The sequence below is a fragment of the Tachyglossus aculeatus genome, chromosome 17, assembly GCF_015852505.1.
Source record: "Tachyglossus aculeatus isolate mTacAcu1 chromosome 17, mTacAcu1.pri, whole genome shotgun sequence".
Taxonomy (NCBI): Eukaryota; Metazoa; Chordata; class Mammalia; order Monotremata; family Tachyglossidae; genus Tachyglossus; species Tachyglossus aculeatus.
This window is the reverse complement of record NC_052082.1, coordinates 1,279,506-1,300,341: the sequence shown is the minus strand read 5'-3', so window position 1 is coordinate 1,300,341 and position 20,836 is coordinate 1,279,506. Positions and strand designations below refer to the sequence as shown.

Here is a 20,836-nt window from a genome sequence, read left to right as displayed (position 1 = left end):
CTCTTGCTCCCCCTCCTCCTCGTCCTTCTGCTCCCCCTCCTCCTTCTGCTCCTCCTCCTCCTCCTGTTCCCCCTCCTCCTCCTTCTGCTCCTGTTCCTCCTCCTTCTACTCCTGCTGCCCTCCTCCTCCTGCTCCTCCTCCCCCCTCTTCCTTCTGCTCCTCCTCCTCCTCCTCCTCCTGCTCCTGCTCCCCCTCCTCCTCCTCCTGCTCCCCCTCCTCCTCCTTCTGCTCTTGCTTCCCCTCCTCCTCCTCCCGCTCCTCCTCCTGCTCCCCTTCCTCCCGCTCCTCCTTCCGCTCCCTCCTGCTCCTCCTCCCGCTCCTCCCCGCTCCTCCTCCCGCCCCCGGGGCCGTGGGCCTTTCCCCCGTCGCCATGCTCCCGCGCCGCCTGCTGCTCCTGCTGCCGCGGGGCCTGGGGCTCCCGGCTCCGCTCGGGGGGTCGCCCTGCCGGGCCCCGCCAAGCTGCCGCTGCCGCTGCCGCTGCCGCTGCCGCCGCCGCCTGGGCTCGGGCTCGGGCCCGGGGCCGGGCCTCCGTGCGGCCTCCGGGGAAGCCTTTCCGGAGGAGCCGTTCGTGTTTCCCGAGTACGAGCCGGAGCCCGAGCCGGAGCCCGAGTTGGAGGAGCGGCGGCGGCTGCAGGAGCGGGAGGAGGAGCGGGAGGCGCGGGAGGAGCGGCGGCGGCTGCTGCAGGAGGAGCGGCGGCGGCGGCGGCGGTGGGAGGCGGAGGCGGAGGCCCGGGGCCCGGGGGGTCCGGAGGGCCCGGGGGGTCCGCCCAGCGGCCTGCACTGCTCGGGCTGCGGCGCGGAGCTGCAGTGCGGGGACCCCGCGGGGCCCGGCTACGTGGCCGCCGCCAAGCTGGAGGGGTCGGAGCGGCCGGAGGCGGAGGGCGGTGGGGGCCCGGGGCGGGCCCCGGTGTGCGCCCCGGTGTGCGCCCCGGTGTGCGCCCCGGTGTGCGCCCCGGTGTGCCGGCGCTGCTGGCTGCTGGCCCATCACCGGCGGGCGCTGCAGGTGCGGCTGCCCCCCGGCCAGCACCAGCGGCTGCTGGGCGCCGCGCTCCGCCGGCCCGGCCCGGCCCTGCTGCTCTACCTGGCCGATCTGCTCGACCTGCCCGACGCCTTCCTGCCCGGCCTGCTGCCCGGCCTGCTGCCCGGCCTGCCCGCGCTGCTGGCCGCCCGCCGGCTGCTCGTGCTGGGCAACAAGGTGGACCTGCTGCCCCGGGACTCGCCCGGCTACCTGCGCCGCCTCCGGGACCGCCTGGGGGCCGAGTGCGCCCGGGCCGGGCTGGGGAGCGGGCCGGGGACGGGGCCGGGGAGCGGGCCGGGGAGCGGACCCGCGGCCGTGATGCTCATCAGCGCCAAGACGGGCTACGGGGTGGAGGAGCTCATCTCGACGCTGCAACGATCCTGGCGCTACCGGGGCGACGTCTACCTGGTCGGGGCCACCAACGCCGGCAAGTCCACTCTCTTCAACACCCTCCTGCAGTCCGACTATTGCACCGCCAAGGGCGCCGAGGCCATCGACCGGGCCACTATCTCCCCCTGGCCAGGTGAGTGGGCCACCGTCTCCCCCTGACCAGGCGACTTTGCCACCGTCTCCCCCTGACCAGGCGAGTGGGCCACCGTCTCCCCCGACCAGGTGATTGGGCCACCGTCCCCCCCGATCAGGTGAGTGGGCCACCGTCTCCCCCTGACCAGGCGACTGGGCCACTGTCCCCTCCTGACCAGGTGAGTGGGCCACCATCACTCCCTGGCCTCGTGAGCAGGCTGCCATCTCCCCCTGCCTAGTGAGTGAGCCACCCTCTCCCCTAGCCAGGTGAGTGGGCCACCATCTCCCCCTGGCCAGGTGAGTGGGCCACCATCTCCCCCTGGCCAGGTGAGTGGGCCACCATCTCCCCCTGGTCAGGTGAGTGGGCCACCATCTCCCCCTGGTCAGGTGAGTGGGCCACCATCTCCCTCTGGCCAGATGAGTGGACCACCATCTCCCCCTGGCCAGGTGAGTGGGCCACCATCTCCCCGGGTCAGGTGAGTGGACCACCATCTCCCCCTGACCAGGCAACTGGGCCACTGTCCCCCCCTCCCCCCAACCAGGTGAGTGGGCCACCGTCCCCCCCCCCCAACCAGGTGAGTGGGCCACCATCTCCCCCTGACCAGGCGACTGGGCCACTGTCCCCCCTACCAGGTGAGTGGGCCACCGTCACTCCCTGGCCTCGTGAGCAGACTGCCAACTCCCCCTGCCTAGGTGAGTGAGCCACTCTCTCCCCTAGCCAGGTGAGCGGGCCACCATCTCCCCCTGGCCAGGTGAGTGGGCCACCATCTCCCCCTGGCCAGGCAACTGGGCCACTGTCCCCCCCCCCGACCAGGTGAGTGGGCCACCGTCACTCCCTGGCCTCATGAGCAGGCTGAGTGAGCCATCCTCTCCCCTAGCCAGGTGAGCGGGCCACCATCTCCCCCTGGCCAGGCAAGTAGTGGCAGAAGGCAAGGAGGTCAGTCACGGGCCCAGAGAGGCCCCAGACCCTCCAGGGTGGACACACCAGAGACTCTACAGCCCTCTAGACTGTAAGCCTGTGGTGGGCAGGGAACGTGCCTGCCAACTCTAGCATTGTAATAATAATAATAATGGTATTTGATAAGCACTTTGTGCCAAGCACTGTTCTAAGCCCTGGGGTGGATACAAGGTAATCAGGTTGTCCCACGTGGGGCTCACAGCCTTAATTCCCATATTACAGATGAGGCAATTGAGGCATAGAGGAAGTGAAATGACTTGCCTGAGGTCACACCGCAGACAAGTGGCAGAGTCGGAATTAGAACCCACATCCTCTGACTCCCAAGCCCTGGCTCTTTCCACTAAGCCATGCTGCTTCTCTAGTACCTTCCTAAGCGCTTAGTAGTACAGTGCTCTGCACACAGGAAGCAGCGTGGGACTCATCATGGCCTAGCGGATAGAGCACGGCTTGGGAGTCAAAAGGTTCTAATCCCAGCTCCACCACTTGTCTGCTGCGTGACCTTGGGCAACTCACTTCACTTCTCATGGGCCTCGGACCGTGAGCCCCGTGTGAGACATTCATTAAGAAGTCCAACCTGAATATGTGAGTGATAGGCACGGGTCTACCCCAGTTCTTAGAACAGTACCTGGCACATAGTAAGTGCTTAACAAATATCATAAAAAGGTAAGAGCTTGGTAAATAGGATTGATTGATAAGTGCAGTGCGCTGTACCTCCCGGAGGCTCAGCAAACAGCAATGGTGATAATAAATGAGGTATTTGTTAAGTACTTACCGTGTGCCCAGGACTGTGCTAAATCCTGCAGTAGATTCAATACGGTCAGATCATTTAGGGCCCTGTCCCTCCTGAGGCTCACAGTCTGAGTGGGCGAACAGCTGTGTTATTCCCATTTTCCGGAGAGGAATCTGAGGCACAGAGAGGTTAAGTGACTTGTCCAAGGTTGCCCAGAAGGCAAGTGGCACAGCTGGGATCGGAACTCAGGATTCCTCCCTCCCAGGCCCTTGTCTCTCCACTAGGCCTCCAGGGTGGCCTGCCCATAGTGCCCACAGTCCCTAAATGCTTTTGATTGGTTTGGGCCTGCAACTTTGTTTCAAAAACTCAGGTCTGTGCTCTCCACTTACAGGTACTACCTTAAACCTTCTGAAGTTCCCCATTAGCAACCCCACTCCATATCGGATGTTCAAAAGGCATAAGAGACTCAAAGAAGATGCGGCGAAAACTGAAGAAGACCTTAGTAAGCAGGAGCAAAAGCATCTCAATCACCTTAAGAAATGGGGCTACTTAGTAGGTAAGTAGTTTTTGTCGGGAGTCACGTTACTGGGTTTGTCATTAGACTGTTATGAAGGCAGGGTCCTATTTTCCATCTTTTTATTGACTTGGCAAATCACGATGCCGCTGTGTTCAAGGGTGACTTCATCATCATCAATCGTATTTATTGAGCGCTTACTATGTGCAGAGCACTGTACTAAGCGCTTGGGAAGTACAAATTGGCAACATATAGAGACAGTCCCTACCCAACAGTGGGCTCACAGTCTAAAAGGGGGAGACAGAGAACTAAACCAAACATACTAACAAAATAAAATAAATAGGATATGTACAAGTACATGCTGGAGAGGTAAAACAGAGAAAAGATTGAAGTGCCACACTTAGCCAAACTTCAATGACTTTGCTCTCCTTTTTCATATTGTATTATTGCTGCTGGTATATTAAGTACTTATCATGTGTCAAGCACTATGCTAGTCTTGGGAAGGTACATAATCATCAGATGAGGCACAGTCCCTGTGCCGCAAGGGGCTCAGCAACTAAGAGGGCATAGAGCAGTATCTCCATTTTACAGGTGGGTTAGTAAACTAAGGCCCAGAGAGGGTAAGTGAAGTGCCCAAGGCCACACACCAAGCCAGTGGCAGTACTGGGACTAGAACCCGGGCCTCCTGACCCCCAGCCCTGTCTGTGCTCTTTCTACTTGGCCACACTGCCTCCCTAATCAATCGCTCCTGGTTTTCAGTTGCTAATTAATGACTCGTTTATGATGAAAATTCAATAATTTCAAATGGCTGTTCTCTTATTCTAGGAAGAGTTGGAAAAACGTTTCATTATTCACAAAAGCAAGTCCAAAACAATGCTGAGGTCTTTGAATTTGATGCGGACAGCCTCGCCTTTAGCATGGAGCCAGAAGTGGCTGAGCCCAAGCCCCCTGCAGACAGAGTGGAACTGACCCCTCAAGACGTGAAAGATGCTCACTGGTTTTATGACACGCCTGGGATTATGAAAGAGAACTGTGTATGGGCTTCGTTTTGTTAAGGAATGATCAGCTGTCCCAGTCTCCTCTCCTAATCCCTGGCCTCCTCTTCCCGTCCCCTGCAGTTATACTAAGGCAGAACAAATTTAGGAAAAATTTCCTAGAGATTTCAAGGTTTGGAAAAGAGCCTTTTCCTCCCATTTATATTGGGCACCCCTGAGGGTTACCTTAGAAAAGCTGTGGATTCATGATCAATAAGTATTCAGTCGGTCAATCATATGCTTACTGTGTGCAGAGCACTGTACTAAGCGCTTGAGAGTACAGTATAACAGTAAACACACATTTCTTGTCTACAACGAGCTTGTACTCTAGAGTTGGAGGCAGACATTAATATAAATGCATTACAGGTATGTACATAAGTGCTATAGGTCTGGGAGGGGGAATGGATAAAGGGAACAAGTCAGCGACACAGCAGGGAGTGGGAAAAGAGTAAAGGAGGGCTTAGGCAGGAAAGGCCTCATGGAGATGTGCCTTCAATAAGGCTTGAAGGGGGCAGAGTAAATTGTCAGATGAGGAGGGAGGGCGTTCTCGGCCAGAGGCAGGACGAGGGCAAGAGGTCGGCGGGGAGATAAATGAGATCAGGGTACAGTGCGAGGGGTAGCATTAGAGAAGCAAACTGTGCAGGCTGGGATGTAGTAGGAGGGTAGGAAGGGGCAAGGTGATGGACTGTTTTAAAGCCAATGGTGAGGAATTTCTGTTTGATGCGGCGGTGTATGGGCAACCATTGGATGTTCTTGAGGGGTGGGGAAAACATGTCTTGAGCATTTTTGTAAAGAAGTGATCCGGGCAGGAGAGTGAAGTATGGATTGGAGTGGGGAGAGACGGGATGCAGGGAGGTCAGCAAGAAGTTTTGCAAAGAAGCACCTTGGCCCAATGGAAGGAGCTGGGGCCTGGCACTCAGAAGACCCAAGTTTTATTCCCGGCTCTGCCACTTGTTTTCTATGTGATCTTGGGCAAGTCATTTAACTTCTCTATGCCTCAGGTGTAGTATCTGTATAATGGAGAGTAAGACTCAGAGCCGTGTGTGAGACGAGGACTGGGTCCAACACGATTGTCATGTACCTGCCTCAGTGCTCGGTACAGGGCTTGGCACATAGTAAGCACTTAGCAAATACCATTTTTTAAAAAAAGGCTAGTTAGCTGTGGACATGAGGGGATTGATAGTCTTCATGATGGCAGCAGTATCCATAGAGTGCTTACTAGGTGATGTTATAAGTGCTGGGGTAACTTTTCTCAGTGATCAGCTCAGAAACGGTTCCCCCATCCCACAAGGCTCCCACAGTCTAGCCGTGCCCTATCATTGGGGATGGGGTGCCAACTTAGCTCTGTCCTGTTTATTTTACAGGTCTTGAATCTGCTGACAGATAAGGAAGTAAAGCTTGTCTTGCCAATGCACTCCATTATCCCAAGAACCTATATGCTTAAGCCTGGAATGGTTCTGTTTTTGGGAGCTTTGGGTCGCATAGATTACCTGCAGGTAAGTGAGCCCTGTCCCTTGAAAAGCCTGATTCTTCCAATGGTTTGCATTTTCTAATTTCTGAAATGACAGTTTTCCCATCAGTTTACAAAATGGCTTCAGGAAAGGATCTGATCCCAGATCTCTATGTTTCTCAGAAATTTTTTTCATGCATTTATCCAGACTAGCTTGGATATGTTTTAGCATTTTGATCTGGCAACAGCAATGCAATCAGGATGCTGCTAAATAATTTTAATAATGGGATAAATCCCAGATAATCAGATTGGACCCAATCCCTAGACCACACAGCGTTCCCAATCTACCTTATCCCCATTTTACAGATGAGGAACCTGAGGCCCAGAAAGGTTAAATAACTTGCCCACAATCCAATGGAAGGCCAGTTGTGGAGCCGTGACTAGAACCCATCTTTCTTAACTCCCAGCCATGTTCTCTTTCCACCAGACCATGCAGATAAACAGTTTTCACTAAAGTGTGGTTTTTGGTGGGGGTTTTGGGGCTTTTTTTTTTTTTTTAACATTCTGGATAGTCTAGCTTGATTTGGCACAAAGAAGAGAGTCAGAATAATAGTACTTTGAATCATAAATTGAAGCACACTAGTCCAAATAACATTATCCAAGGGCCTACTTTTCTTCAGGAGAGCCTTGATTCTTTATTTTATTTTTTTTAAAGAGAATTAAAGTTGATGGGGAAGGGGCATAGTAAGAAACCCTTAAAAAAATTGCTGAAATGGGCCAGAGGAATGTTATGTTAATCCCTTTTTCCAGTCAGCAGTGTGGCATAGTGGAAAGAACACAGGCCACAGAGTCAGAGGACCTGGGTTCTAATCCTGGCTACACGACTTCATTCATTCATTCAGTTGTATTATTGAGTTCTTACTGTGTGCAGAGCACGGTACTAAACACTTGGGGAGTACAAATCGGCAACTTACAGAGATGGTCCCTACCCAACAACGGATTCACAGTCTAGAATGTGGAGACAGACAACAAAACAAGTAAACAGTTGCCAATACTATCAGAATAAAGGGAATTATAGCTGTATACACATCATTAATAAAATAGAGTAATAAATTTGTACAAATATACACAAGGACTGTGGGGAGGGGAAGGGGGTAGGGCCAGGGGGGGCGATGGGGAGGAGGAGGAGAGGAAGCGGGGGGGCTCAGTGTGGGAAGGCCTCCTGGAGGAGGTGAGCTCTCAGTAGGGCTTTGAAGGGAGGAAGAGAGCTAGTTTGGCAAATCTGTGGAGGGGAGGGCATTCCAGGTCAGGGGGAGGACGTGGGCCAGGGGTCAATGGCGGGACAGGTGAGAACGAGGCCCTGTGCGGAGGTTCTAGGCAGAGGAGCGGAGTGTGTGGGCTGGGCTGTAGAAGGAGAGAAGGGAGGTGAAGTAGGAGGGGGCGAGGGGATGGAGAGCCTTGAAGCTGAGAGTGAGGAGTTTTTGCTTGATTCGTAGGTTGACAGGCAACCACTGGAGATTTTTGAGGAGGGGATTGACGTGCCCAGAGCGTTTCTGTACAGGGATAATCCGGGCAGCAGAGTGAAGTATAGACTGAAGCGGGGAGAGACAGGAGGATGGGAGATAAGAGAGGAGGCTGATGCAGTAATCCAGTTGGGATAGGATAAGAGATTGAACCAGCAAGGTAGCAGTCTGGATGGAGAGGAAAGGGCAGATCTTGGCAACGTTGTGGAGTTGAGACCAGCAGGTTTTGGTGACAGATTGGTTGTGTGGAGTGAATGAATGAGAGAGCGGAGTCAAGGATGACACCAAGTTTGCGGGCTTGTGAGACGGGAAGGATGGTAGCACCGTCTACAGTGATGGGAAAGTCAGGGAGAGGACAGGGTTTGGGAGGGAAGATAAGGAGCTCAGTCTTGGACATGTTGAGTTTTAGATGACGGGCAGACATCCAGATGGAGATGTCCTGGAGGTAGGGGGAGAGAACAGGGGTGGAGATGTAGATTTTGGTGTCATCAACGTACAAATGATAGTTGAAGCCGTGGGAGCGAATGAGTTCACCAAGGGAGTAGGAATTGATGGAGAACAGAAGGGGACCGAGAACTGACCCTTGAGGAACCCCTACAGTTAAGGGGATGGGAGGGGGAGGAGGAGCCTGCGAAGGAGACTGAGAATGAACGGCCAGAGAGGTAAGAAGAGAACCAGGAGAGGACGGAGTCTGAAGCCAAGGTTGGATAGCATGTTGAGGAGAAGGGAATGGTCCACAGTGTCGAAGGCAGCTGAGAGGTTGAGGAGCGTTAGGATAGAGTAGGAGCCGTTGGATTTGGTGAGAAGGAGGTCACTGGTGACCTTGGGCAAAGTCACTTAATTTCTCCGGGCCTCAGTTTCCTCATCTGTAAAATGGAGATTCAGTACCTGTTTTCCTTCCAAATGAGACTCTGAGCCTCATGTGCGACAGGTATTGGGTCCAATCTGATGATCTCGTATCTACTACAGCTCTTGGTACACAGTAAGCACTGAACAACTACTGCAATTATTATTGTTATTGTGCCTAACTAGTGGTTATATTATTCTCTCCCAAATGCTTAGTCGGAGAAGCTGCATGGAGTAGTGGATAGAGCCAGAAGGTCATGGGTTCTAATTCCAGCTTGGCCACTTGTCTGCTGTGTGACCTTGAGCAAGTCACTTCGCTTCTCTGGGCCTCAGTTACCTCATCTGTAAAATGGAGGTTGAGACTGTGAGCCCTACATGGGACAGGGACCGTGTCCAACCTTATTTGCTTGTACCCACCCCAGCGCGTAGTACAGTGCCTGGCACATGGAAAGCACTTAACAAATACCACAATTATTATTATTACAAAAATGCTGTACATATACTAAGCGCTCAAAAAATACCGCTGATCGATTGGGTTCCATTTGGGAAAATAACTTCATATCTGATTGTCCCTTGCATCAGGGAAGTAAGTCAGCTTGGTTTTCGGTAATGGCTTCCAACTTGCTGCCGGTCCACATAACTACGTTGGAGAAAGCAGATGCTGTCTATCAGAAGCACGCAGGCCAAGCATTGCTACAGGTGAGGCGTCTCCTACATATGCGATCATGTGTGTGAGCACAGATGTCCTTATCACAGTAGACCTTCACGCCAGGCCTTTGATCGCTGTTGGTGTGGCTGGGCCAGTGAAGCTTTGTGAGAGGGCAGACACAAGAAGCATTTCTTGGGCTCTAAGTCGGCACCTTTGGACAGGAGTCCTTTGTGTCCTAAGGGCTTTGTACATTCTAAAGTTCCCTCTAGTCTGTAAGCTCCTTGTGGGCAGGGAACATGTCTGCCGACTCTGTTGGAGTGAACTCTCCCAAGCGCTCTGCACATAGTAAGTGCTCAATAAATTCCGTTGATAGATTGATTTTATTTGAAAGGGAAATTGTGGTAGTGGTAGTGTTTATTGGGCGCCCACTAGTTGCACCGCAGTAGGTGCTTTGGAAGTAATGAAGTGACACGATCCAAGCCCACAAGTCATAGTTTGGCTCAGTCAGCTTGTAATTAAAAGTGAGGCAACCTTAAGATAGCCTCAAGGACCCCATATGCATGGAGGATGCAGTCAAGAGGTAGTATCTATTGAGTACTTCCTTAAATACTTGCTATTTATCCCACCCTCAGCCCCGCAGCACTTAAGTACTTATTCTCCCCATCTGTCATTTATTTTAATGTCTGTCGCCCTTTTTGATTGGAGGCTCCTTGGGGGCAGAGGTTGTGTCTACCAACTCTGTCATATTGCATGTTCCCAGCTGCCTAGTCCAGTGCTCTGCACACAGTAAGCACTCGCGAAATACCATTGATTGGTCGATTGGCAGAGCACCATGCTAAGTGCTTGGGAGCTAAGTGACTTGGTTAAATAAGGAGAAAAGTGTCCAGCAGCTAGTGTGAAGAAAGAGCAGCCAAGCCCAGGCACTTGTGCGAACAGCATGGAAAAACCTTACTCAGGGATCACTGCCATTTGCCTTGGCTCCTTCATGCTCTTTGTCCCCTGAAAGACTGACCTTAGCTGAATCTGAGCCTTTGGGTCCTGGCTTCTAATTCTGCTCTTGGAGAGCCAGTCCTACCTGGACCAGGTTCAGTTATTCAAGGAAAGAAAATGCCTAGGCTTCAGCTTCTCGGCTCCCCTCTCGTCTGCACTTTGTGCAGGCTCAGCCGGACCGTCATTGGAGGTGTGGTGCTTCACAAGGAAACGCAGCCTGGGGCACTTCTGCTGTGTTCGTCTCATTCATTCAGTCAGTCAGTCGTATTTATTGAGTGCTTACTGTTTGCAGAGCACTGTACTAAGTGCTTGGGAAGTACAAATCAGCAACATATAGAGACGGTCCCTCCCCAGCAACGGGCTCACAGTCTGGGAGGAGTCAGTCAATAAGTCTCAGTCAGTCAATCAATAGTATTGCTTGAGAACCCATTCTGCCCAAAGCACTTACTAAGCACTTGGAAGAGTAGAGTCTGTAGCCTACCCTCAAGGGTTTTCGGCCTAATGGATGAGAGAAACACCAAGGTAATTTGCAGGTGGGAGGAAGAGAAAAGTGGATCTGTTCTCAGTGCATAGAGTTTGAGATTGAGTGAGAATGTTTTCTGTGAACTACAGAATGCTAAAATGTTTCCATGGTAGAGTTTCTTGCTCAATAAAATCCCTTCGTGATTCTGCTTCCTGCCAAAGGAGTGTGAAGTTGTGAGCCTTTCTGCCTTGTTTCAACAACAGGTACCTATGGGCGGGACAGAGCGCATGACGGAGTTCCCGCCTCTCATCTCTCAGGATCTCACGCTGGAAGGGAACGTGCTTCAGGAAGCTGTGGCCGACATTAAACTGTCCTCTGCTGGTAATTCCGCTCGGGCTCTGCTCTGAGGCTTGCTTGGATTTGCCAGGGTTTTTCTGGGCAGAAGCAATGGCTGGTGCCAACTGGGCCAAGCCCGAGAATCCAGACCCCCTCCAGAGGGACGGTATGGAGCCATGGGGCGGTTTTGCTCAGGTTACCTGGAACCACTGTTGTCCCAGGCTAAAGTGGAGACATTCTGGGGTGGTTCTGGGAGGGGCGTCAAGTCGGCAGCTTGGCTGTATCGTCCATACTACCGACGCAACCTAGAAGCAGCGTGGCTTAGTGGATAGAGCACAGGACTGGGAGTCAGAAGGACCTGGATTCTAATCCCAGCTCCGCTATATATCTGCTTGTGTGACACTTGGGCGAGCCACTTAACTCTCTGGGCCTCAGTACCCTCATCTGTAAAGTGGGGATTGAGACTGTGAGCCCCACGTGGGACAGGGACCGTGTCCAACCTGATAAACTTGTATCTGCCCCAGTGCTTAGAACAGTGCCTGGTATAGAGTAAGTCCTTAATCAATCAATCAATCAATTGTATTTATTGAGCGCTTACTGTGTGCAGAGCACTGTACTAAGCGCTTGGGAAGTACAAGCTGGCAACATATAGAGACAGTCCCTACCCAACAGTGGGCTCACAGTCTAGAAGGGGTACCATAATGATTATTATTACTGTGCAGGTTGGGTGGCCATAACAGTTCAGGAGCTGGGGCCACTGCAGCTTCGTGGCTATGTACCCAGGGGCTGTGCTGTGACGGTGCGCCAGCCTCCCCTGCTGCCCTACATCGTCAACCTCAGAGGGGAGCGGATCAAGAAGAGCGTCGCTTATAAGACCAAGAAGCCTCCGGCCCTGGTGTGCAACCTGAAGTCACGTAGAAGCCAACCACAGAGAGACTCGAAACTCCTCCACGTGGAAGGGTTGATCTAGCTGACCACCAGCACGGCCACGGGCACTGGCCCTGGAGTCCCCACCCGCACCGCAAAGCCATGTCGTCAATGGACTATGGGGTGTCTGTTGGCCATGCACTGAACGAGTCGGTGATGCAGGGAGATTAGCAGGCATCTGCCTACTTAGGCTCTTCCCCATACCATTGCCCCCTCCTACTTTGCTCAAACACAGGGTCAGTGGCCTGGGGGGAAGTGGAGGGATGTGGGTTTTCAGTAGTGGGAGTGATAGGGCAAGAGCAGCCATAATGGCCATTCAGAGGAGCTGCACCCCTTTCACATTCCCCTTTCAGGGTTTTCCTCTATTTGTTGGCCCCTCGGTGCCCTTCTCAACCTACGTTTGTGTAGAATATCATGCGGATGCCATCTTTGCTTCAGCAGTCTGTGAGATTAAATGCCGTTTTTAAAAATTGACGTGTGTGTGTGCATGTGAAGAGGTTCCGCACGGCGTCCACACAGGTTGACCTCCTTGGCTGTGCTGTTTGATCTGCTACTCCTGCTATTGGGATCTGCCTGGTCCGATCCAAAAGCACCGCCCTGTGGCTGATCCGTGCCACAGGCCGATCCATCTGCTGCGGCTATTTCTCAGCTGCTGATGGCGCCTCTTTGAGTCCGCCGTGAGGCCCTCAAACTGGGGTCTGGGTGGAGAACCGGGGAGGTGTGGAAGACCGGGCCACAGACCATGGAGCGGTCACTATCCAAAGGAGGAAGAGGCAGAAAAACAAGTAATAAATAATAATGTTGGCATTTATTAAGCGCTTACTATGTGCAAAGCACTGTTCTAAGCGCTGGGGAGGTTACAAAGTGATCAGATTGCCCCACTGGGGGCTCACAGTCTTAATCCCCATTTCACAGGTGAGGTAACTGAGGCGTAGAGAAGTTGTGATATGCCCAAAGTCACAGCTGACAATTGGCAGAGCAGGGATTTGAACCCGTCACCTCTGACTCCAAAGCCCATGCTCTTTCCACTGAGCCACACGCCTGCAAGCTACTGAGGAGGAAAAAAAGGGAGAGCAGCTGCAAATTCTCAGTGAAAGGGAATTGGATGAACCAAAAGCTGAGAGAGAGTCTCGGGTTTCCTTATCAAGACAATGTGTTATGTCCCAACCCATTAGGGTCAGCAGTCCTATCTCCCCCTTTTTGTTTTCAATCAATCAATCAATCAATCGTATTTATTGAGCGCTTACTATGTGCAGAGCACTGTACTAAGCACTTGGGAAGTACAAATTGGCAACATATAGAGACAGTCCCTACCCAACAGTGGGCTCACAGTCTAAAAGGGGGAGACAGAGAACAAAACCAAACATACTAACAAAATAAAATAAATAGAATAGATATGTACAAGTAAAATAGAGTAATAAATATGTACAACCATATATACATATATACAGGTGCTGTGGGGAAGGGAAGGAGGTAAGATGGGGGGATGGAGAGGGGGATGAGGGGAAGAGGAAGGAAGGGGCTCAGTCTGGGAAGGCCTCCTGGAGGAGGTGAGCTCTCAGCAGGGCCTTGAAGGGAGGAAGAGAGCTAGCTTGGTGGATGGGCAGAGGGAGGGCATTCCAGGCCCGGGGGATGACGTGGGCCGGGGGTCGATGGCGGGACAGGCGAGAACGAGGTACGGTGAGGAGATTAGCAGTGGAGGAGCGGAGGGTGCGGGCTGGGCTGGAGAAGGAGAGAAGGGAGGTGAGGTAGGAGGGGGCGAGGTGATGGACAGCCTCGAAGCCCAGGGTGAGGAGTTTCTGCCTGATGCGCAGATTGATTGGTAGCCACTGGAGATTTTTGAGGAGGGGAGTAATATGCCCAGAGCGTTTCTGGACAAAGATAATCCGGGCAGCAGCATGAAGTATGGATTGAAGTGGAGAGAGACACGAGGATGGGAGATCAGAGAGAAGGCTGATGCAGTAGTCCCGACAGGATAGGATGAGAGCTTGAATGAGCAGGGTAGCAGTATGGATGGAGAGGAAAGGGCGGATCTTGGCAATGTTGCGGAGCTGAGACCGGCAGGTTTTGGTGACGGCTTGGATGTGAGGGGTGAATGAGAGTGCGGAGTCGAGGATGACACCAAGTTTGTGGGCTTGTGAGATGGGAAGGATGGTAGTGCCGTCAATAGAGATGGGAAAGTCAGGGAGAGGGTAAGGTTTGGGAGGGAAGACAAGGAGTTCAGTCTTCGACACGTTGAGCTTTAGGTGGCGGGCAGACATCCAGGTGGAGATGTCCTGAAGGCAGGAGGAGATGCGAGCCTGGAGAGAGGGGGAGAGAGCAAGGGCAGAGATGTAGATCTGGGTGTCATCAGCGTAGAGATGATAGTTGAAGCCGTGGGAGCGAATGAGGTCACCAAGGGAGTGGGTGTATATTGAGAACAGAAGGGGACCAAGCACTGAACCTTGGGGAACCCCCACAGTAAGAGGATGGGAGGGGGAGGAGGAGCCTGCAAAAGAGACTGAGAAAGAACGACCGGAGACATAAGAGGAGAACCAGGAGAGGACAGAGTCTGTGAAGCCAAGGTCAGATAGCGTGTTGAGGAGAAGGGGGTGGTCCACAGTGTCGAAGGCAGCTGAGAGGTCGAGGAGGATTAGGACAGAGTATGAGCCGTTGGATTTGGCAAGCAGGAGGTCATTGGTGACCTTTGAGAGCGCAGTTTCCATGGAACGTAGGGGACGGAAGCCAGACTGGAGGGGGTCGAGGAGAGAGTTGTTGTCGAGGAATTCTAGGCAGCGCATGTAGACAACTCGTTCAAGGAGTTTGGAAAGGAATGGTAGGAGGGATATGGGGCGATAACTAGAAGGTGAGGTGGGGTCAAGAGAGGGTTTTTTTAGGATGGGAGAGACATGGGCATGTTTGAAGGCAGAGGGGAAGGAACCAGTGGAGAGTGAACGGTTGAAGATGGAAGTTAAGGAGGGGAGAAGGGATGGAGTGAGAGATTTCATGAGATGAGAGGGAATGGGGTCAGAAGCACAGGTGGCCGGAGTAGCACTTGAGAGTTTTCAGATTGCAAGACCCCTGAGGCCGAGACCCCATCTAATTCCCACCTATACATTCTTCCCCTGCACTTCGTACAGTGCTCTGCAAACAATAAACACTTAATCCATACTGTTACTACTATTATCACAGCTAATTTAATTTTAATGTAATTATAGTAGCTGTTAAGTGCTTACTATGTGCCAAACACTCTTCTAAGTACTGGAGTAGATTCCACCACTTGTTTATTATGTGACTTTGGGCAAGTCACTTCACTTCTCTGTGCTTCAGTTCCATCATCTGTAAAATGGAGATTGAGACTGTGAGCCCCATGTGGGACAGGGACTGTGTCCAACCTGATTTGTAGCTACCCCAGCGCTTAGTACAGTGCCTAGCACAAAGTAAGCGTTTAACAAATATCATCATTATTATTATTATCCCCATTTTACAGCTAGGCTACTGAGGCACAGAGATGGGAAGTGACTTGCCCAAGGGTATACAGCAAACACATGGCAGGGCTGGGATTAGAACCCAGGTCCTCTTGACTCCCAAGCCCATGCTTTTTCCACTAGGCCATGCTGCTTGCAGCTGCTATTACTACTACTACTACAGAAGCAGCATGGCTCAGTGGAAAGAGCCTGGGCTTTGGAGTCAGAGGTCACGGGTTCAAATGCCGCTCCACAAATTAGCTGTGTGACTTTGGGCAAGTCACTTCTCTGGCCTCAGTTCCCTCATCTGTAAAATGGGGATTGAGACTGTGAGCCCCCCATGGGGCAACCTGATCACTTTGTATCTCCCCAGCGCTTAGAACAGTGCCTTGCACATAGTAAGCGCTTAACAAATACCATCATTATTATTATTACTACTACTACTGCTTGTCTTCTCTCCCTCAGTCACAGGGGACCATGAGTTATTAAATCCAACTGAAATCCATTTGATGAGGAAAACCTCCATCATATTGAGCAATTAGTGTGTGCACAGCACTGTACTAAACCGCTTGGGAGACTATAACAGAGTTGGTAGACACGTTCCCTGCCCACTTCACAATTCCCAGCAGCTGCTGGAGGGCTAACCTGAACCAGTCACCATGGAGAGGCTTGGCCCTACCCTCCCAAAGCTAAACTTTGTTTTTGTTTGGTCATTTTACTTCCCATGGTAACAGTGGCAGTGGGTGGAGGCAAAGCCCAGAACTCACACTCTCTCTTTTTCTCTCTCACTTGCCTTCTCTGTCTGTCACCTTTGACGATTGGGAAACTTTCTCCTAAATGGAGCTGTTCCTTGGCTTCCAGCTGCAGGGACCCCGGGAGGGTGATGTGCTGGGTGCGTCCAGGGCGAAGTTTTCCAGCAGGGGCATGTTGTTTCAGGTGGCAGCTCAGAACATTTGCTCTGGCTGCGTTCCCACTTGGCTCCACTTAGCCAGGAGCACCAAGAGCAGCTCCTTTCCCCACTCTCTGGTCTGTGTGTGTGTGTGCATGCATGTGCACGCTTGCAGGTGTGGAGGTACAGGTGAGTGCTGCATGTATGTGCCCATAAGTGTATGTATGTGTGTGCTGTGTGGTCAGGTTGCTGCTGGAGACATTCCCCAGCGTGGAGGGGGATGCTACCAACTGCCACAAGCAAATGCAGAATTGAAGCAGGAAACAAAACCCCTCCAGTGTCATAATTTTAGAAGTTCCCATAGCTGCTCCTTCCCAGCCCAGCCACGGCTAAGTTTCCCTCCCTTGTGTGGGCTTTATTGGGACATTATGTTGTATTGTACTCTCTCAAGCACTTACAGTGATTAGCACACCTAAGCGCTCAGCAGGTACCACTGATGATGATTATGGCTCAAACACAAAAGGTAAACTGGTGTCATTGTTCTCAGCATCCTCCTTCCTTGGCATCCTTCCCCGACCTGCCCATGTCTCTCCCATCCTAAAAAAACCCTCTCTTGACCCCACCTCACCTTCTAGTTATCGCCCCATATCCCTCCTACCATTCCTTTCCAAACTCCTTGAACGAGTTGTCTACACGTGCTGCCTAGAATTCCTCAACAACAACTCTCTCCTCGACCCCCTCCAGTCTGGCTTCCGTCCCCTACGTTCCACGGAAACTGCCCTCTCAAAGGTCACCAATGACCTCCTGCTTGCCAAATCCGACGGCTCATACTCTGTCCTAATCCTCCTCCACCTCTCAGCTGCCTTCGACAAGGTGGACCACCCCCTTCTCCTCAACACGCTATCTGACCTTGGCTTCACAGACTCCGTCCTCTCCTGGTTCTCCTCTTACCTCTCCGGTCGTTCATTCTCAGTCTCTTTTGCAGGCTCCTCCTCCCCCTCCCATCCTCTTACTGTGGAGGTTCCCCAAGGTTCAGTGCTTGGTCCCCTTCTATTCTCGATCTACACGCACTCCCTTGGTACCTCATTCGCTCCCACGGCTTCAACTATCATCTCTACGCTGATGACACCCAGATCTACATCTCTACCCCTGCTCTCTCCCCCTCTCTCCAGGCTCGCATCTCCTCCTGCCTTCAGGACATCTCCATCTGGATGTCCGCCCGCCACCTAAAGCTCAACATGTCGAAGACTGAACTCCTTGTCTTCCCTCCCAAACCTTGCCCTCTCCCTGACTTTCCCATCTCTGTTGATGGCACTACCATCCTTCCCGTCTCACAAGCCCGCAAACTTGGTGTCATCCTCGACTCCGCTCTCTAATTCACCCCTCACATCCAAGCCGTCACCAAAACCTGCCGGCCTCAGCTCCGAAACATTGCCAAGATCCGCCCTTTCCTCTCCATCCATACTGCTACCCTGCTCATTCAAGCTCTCATCCTATCCTGTCGGGACTACTGCATCAGCCTTCTCTCTGATCTCCCATCCTCGTGTCTCTCTCCACTTCAATCCATACTTCATGCTGCTGCCCGGATTATCTTTGTCCAGAAATGCTCTGGGCATATTACTCCCCTCCTCAAAAATCTCCAGTGGCTACCAATCAATCTGCATATCAGGCAGAAACTCCTCACCCTGGGCTTCAAGGCTGTCCATCACCTCGCCCCCTCCTACCTCACCTCCCTTCTCTCCTTCTACAGCCCACCCCGCACCCTCTGCTCCTCCGCCACTAATCTCCTCACCGTACCTCGCTCTCGCCTGTCCCGCCATCGACCCCCGGGCCTGGAATGACCTCCCTCTGCCCATCTGCCAAGCTAGCTCTCTTCCTCCCTTCAAGGCCCTACTGAGAGCTCACCTCCTCCAGGAGGCCTTCCCAGACTGAGCCCCTTCCTTCCTCTCCCCCTCGTCCCCCTCTCCATCCCCCATCTTACCTCCTTCCCTTCCCCACAGCACCTGTATATATGTATATGTTTGTACATATTTATTACTCTATTTATTTTACTTGTACATATCTATTCTATTTATTTTATTTTGTTGGTATGTTTGGTTTTGTTCTCTGTCTCCCCCTTTTAGACTGTGAGCCCACTGTTGGGTAGGTACTGTCTCTATATGTTGCCAATTTGTACTTCCCGAGCACTTAGTACAGTGCTCTGCACATAGTAAGCGCTCAAGAAATACGATTGATGATGATGATGACCTCCACATCCCTTTTCATCAATCGTATTTATTGAGCGCTTACTATGTGCAGAGCACTGTACTAAGCACTTTTCCCTCTCTCCGCATTCCCTTCCCCTTTCTTTCTGCCCTTTCTTGGCTTCCTCCCAACCCTCCTTGCCCTTTCTGCCCAGCCTTCCCTCCACCCTTGTCTCTACTTTTTCCCTCTCATCCTCTTTTCTCCCTTTCCTACCACACTCCTCTTCCTGTCCATACCTTCCTCCTTTTCCCTGCTCTGCACACAGTAAGCGCTCAATAAATACGATTGATTGATTGATTGATTTTTCTCCCCTCCCCCCAGAATCCCCTTACCTACCTTTTCAGAGAATCAACCTCTCTTGGTGCTTCCAAGAGCTTCCAAGAAGTTTAGGAAGCCGTCCCTGCTTGATTCCCAACAGCCACCCTTATCACTTGTGAACTTCAATCCTATCCTCAGCACTGCTGTACACGCGCAGATTTTAGTTGATAGATTATATCTGCATTTATCTGTACGTTCAATTTGTTCAATTGTCTTGTCCTGATGTGTTTTCCTGACTGCTTCCTGTTAATCCTTGCTCTTTCTCTGGCTGTCACCACCCCGTAAATCATTTTCACCTGACTGTCTCCCTCATCAGAGAAGCAGCGTGGCTCAGTGGAAAAGAGCAGGGGCTTTGGAGTCAGAGGTCATGGGTTCAAATCCCGGCTCCGCCAATTGTCAGCTGTGTGATTTTGGGCAAGTCACTTAACTTCTCTGGGCCTCAGTTACCTCATCTGTCAAATGGGGATTAAGACTGTGAGCCCCCCGTGGAACAACCTGATCACCTTGTAACCTCCCCAGCGCTTAGAACAGTGCTTTGCACATAGTAAGCACTTAATAAATACCATGATTATTATTATTATTGTTATTAGAGGGCATGCTCCTTGAGGGCAGGGACCGTGTTCCTGGCTACTGCTGCACTCTCCCAAGGGCCCAGCACTGGGTAAGGGCTCCCTGATGGGTTGATTAATAGATGGTCGAGGCACGTTCCCTTAGGCCATCCCACTGTAAAGCAGCCCACACGGCTTTGGGACCCTACTTTTGGACTCATTTCTCCCAGGGCTTCCCTCTACCCACAGCACAGAGGACCAGCTCTTCTCTCCTAGATCCTTCCCTCCTCCCCCTGGACACTTTTTCTTTTATGACCATTCTCCCAGCCAAAACATTCTGTTTCTGGGTCTGGCAATAGCTTGGCCCTTTGTGTGCTCCCCAAAGCTGCATTCCAACAAGAACAGTCACAGCCCTTGGCTCCCTCCCTCCCGTTCACCTCCCAGGCCTGTTGAAGACGAACCCTCAGCAGCTTCTCTCATAGATCTCTTCTCCCTCCGTCTCCGACAAATACCAGTTCTCTCCCCCATCTTCAGAACCCTTGGGAGATCGCCACTCCCTCAGGAGGCCTTCCTGGGTCAATCACTCATCTCCCCACCCTAAGTTCCCCAAATGCCACTTCATTCATTCATTCATTGTCATATTTATTGAGCGCTTACTGTGTGCAGAGCACTGTACTAAGCGCTTGGGAAGTACATGTTGGCAACATATAGAGACGATCCCTACTCAATAACGGGCTCACAGTCTAGAAGGGAGACAGACGGCAAAAACACAACATGTGGACAGGTGTCAAGTCGTCAGAACAAATAGAATTAAAGCTAAATGCACATCATTCACAAAATAAATAGAACAGTAAATATGTACAAGTAAAATATATAGAGTAATAAATCTGTACAAACATATATACAGGCGCTGTGGGGAAGGGAAGGAGGAGAGGAAAAAGGGGGCTCAGTCTGGGAAGGCCTCCTGGAGGAGGTGAGCTCTCAGTAGGGCTTTGAAGGGAGGAAGAGAGCTAGCTTCGTGGATGTGTGGAGGGAGGGCATTCTGGGCCAGGGGGAGGACGTGGGCCGGGGGTCGACGGCATGACAGGCGAGAATGAGGTACAGTGAGGAGGTTAGCGGCAGCAGAGGAGCGGAAGGAAGCAGAGGGCTGTAGAAGGAGAGAAGGGAGGTGAGGTAGGAGGGGGCGAGGTGATGGAGAGCCTTGAAGCCGAGAGTGAGGAGTTTTTGCTTGATGTGTAGGATGAGCTTTCCTGGGCCTCCTCAGCACTTGCAGTAGCTCTGTAGATATCAATTTACAGTCCCTATTACTTAAGAATGAACTCACACACATAGCCACCTCACCTCCTTCCTTCTTTCTCCAAATGACCTTACCATCTGTCCCTGATTGTAGGCCCCGTGAGGGCAGAAACCATGTCAACTAGTTCTATTGTA

At 52.1% G+C, this 20,836-nt stretch overlaps 1 protein-coding gene across 1 annotated transcript; it reads left to right on the top strand.

Moving 5' to 3' along the window:
* The first annotated feature begins 370 nt into the window (after window positions 1-370).
* On the top strand, window positions 371-12,434 carry NOA1 (nitric oxide associated 1). Its single transcript, XM_038759440.1, has 7 exons — window positions 371-1,541; window positions 3,620-3,784; window positions 4,568-4,776; window positions 6,141-6,272; window positions 9,178-9,294; window positions 10,961-11,078; window positions 11,756-12,434. The coding sequence occupies exons 1-7, from the start codon at window positions 371-373 to the stop codon at window positions 12,001-12,003; spliced, it is 2,160 nt and encodes a 719-aa protein (XP_038615368.1). The 3' UTR covers window positions 12,004-12,434.
* Window positions 12,435-20,836: the final 8,402 nt, after the last annotated feature.

Excerpts from the sequence above, each read along its gene's own strand:
- NOA1 (XM_038759440.1), top strand. The coding sequence starts at position 371 with ATGCTCCCGCGCCGCCTGCTGCTCCTGCTGCCGCGGGGCCTGGGGCTC. Across the intron at positions 1,542-3,619 it reads CACTATCTCCCCCTGGCCAG|GTACTACCTTAAACCTTCTG; the intron begins GTGAGTGGGCCA and ends CTCCACTTACAG. Across the intron at positions 6,273-9,177 it reads GTCGCATAGATTACCTGCAG|GGAAGTAAGTCAGCTTGGTT; the intron begins GTAAGTGAGCCC and ends CCCTTGCATCAG.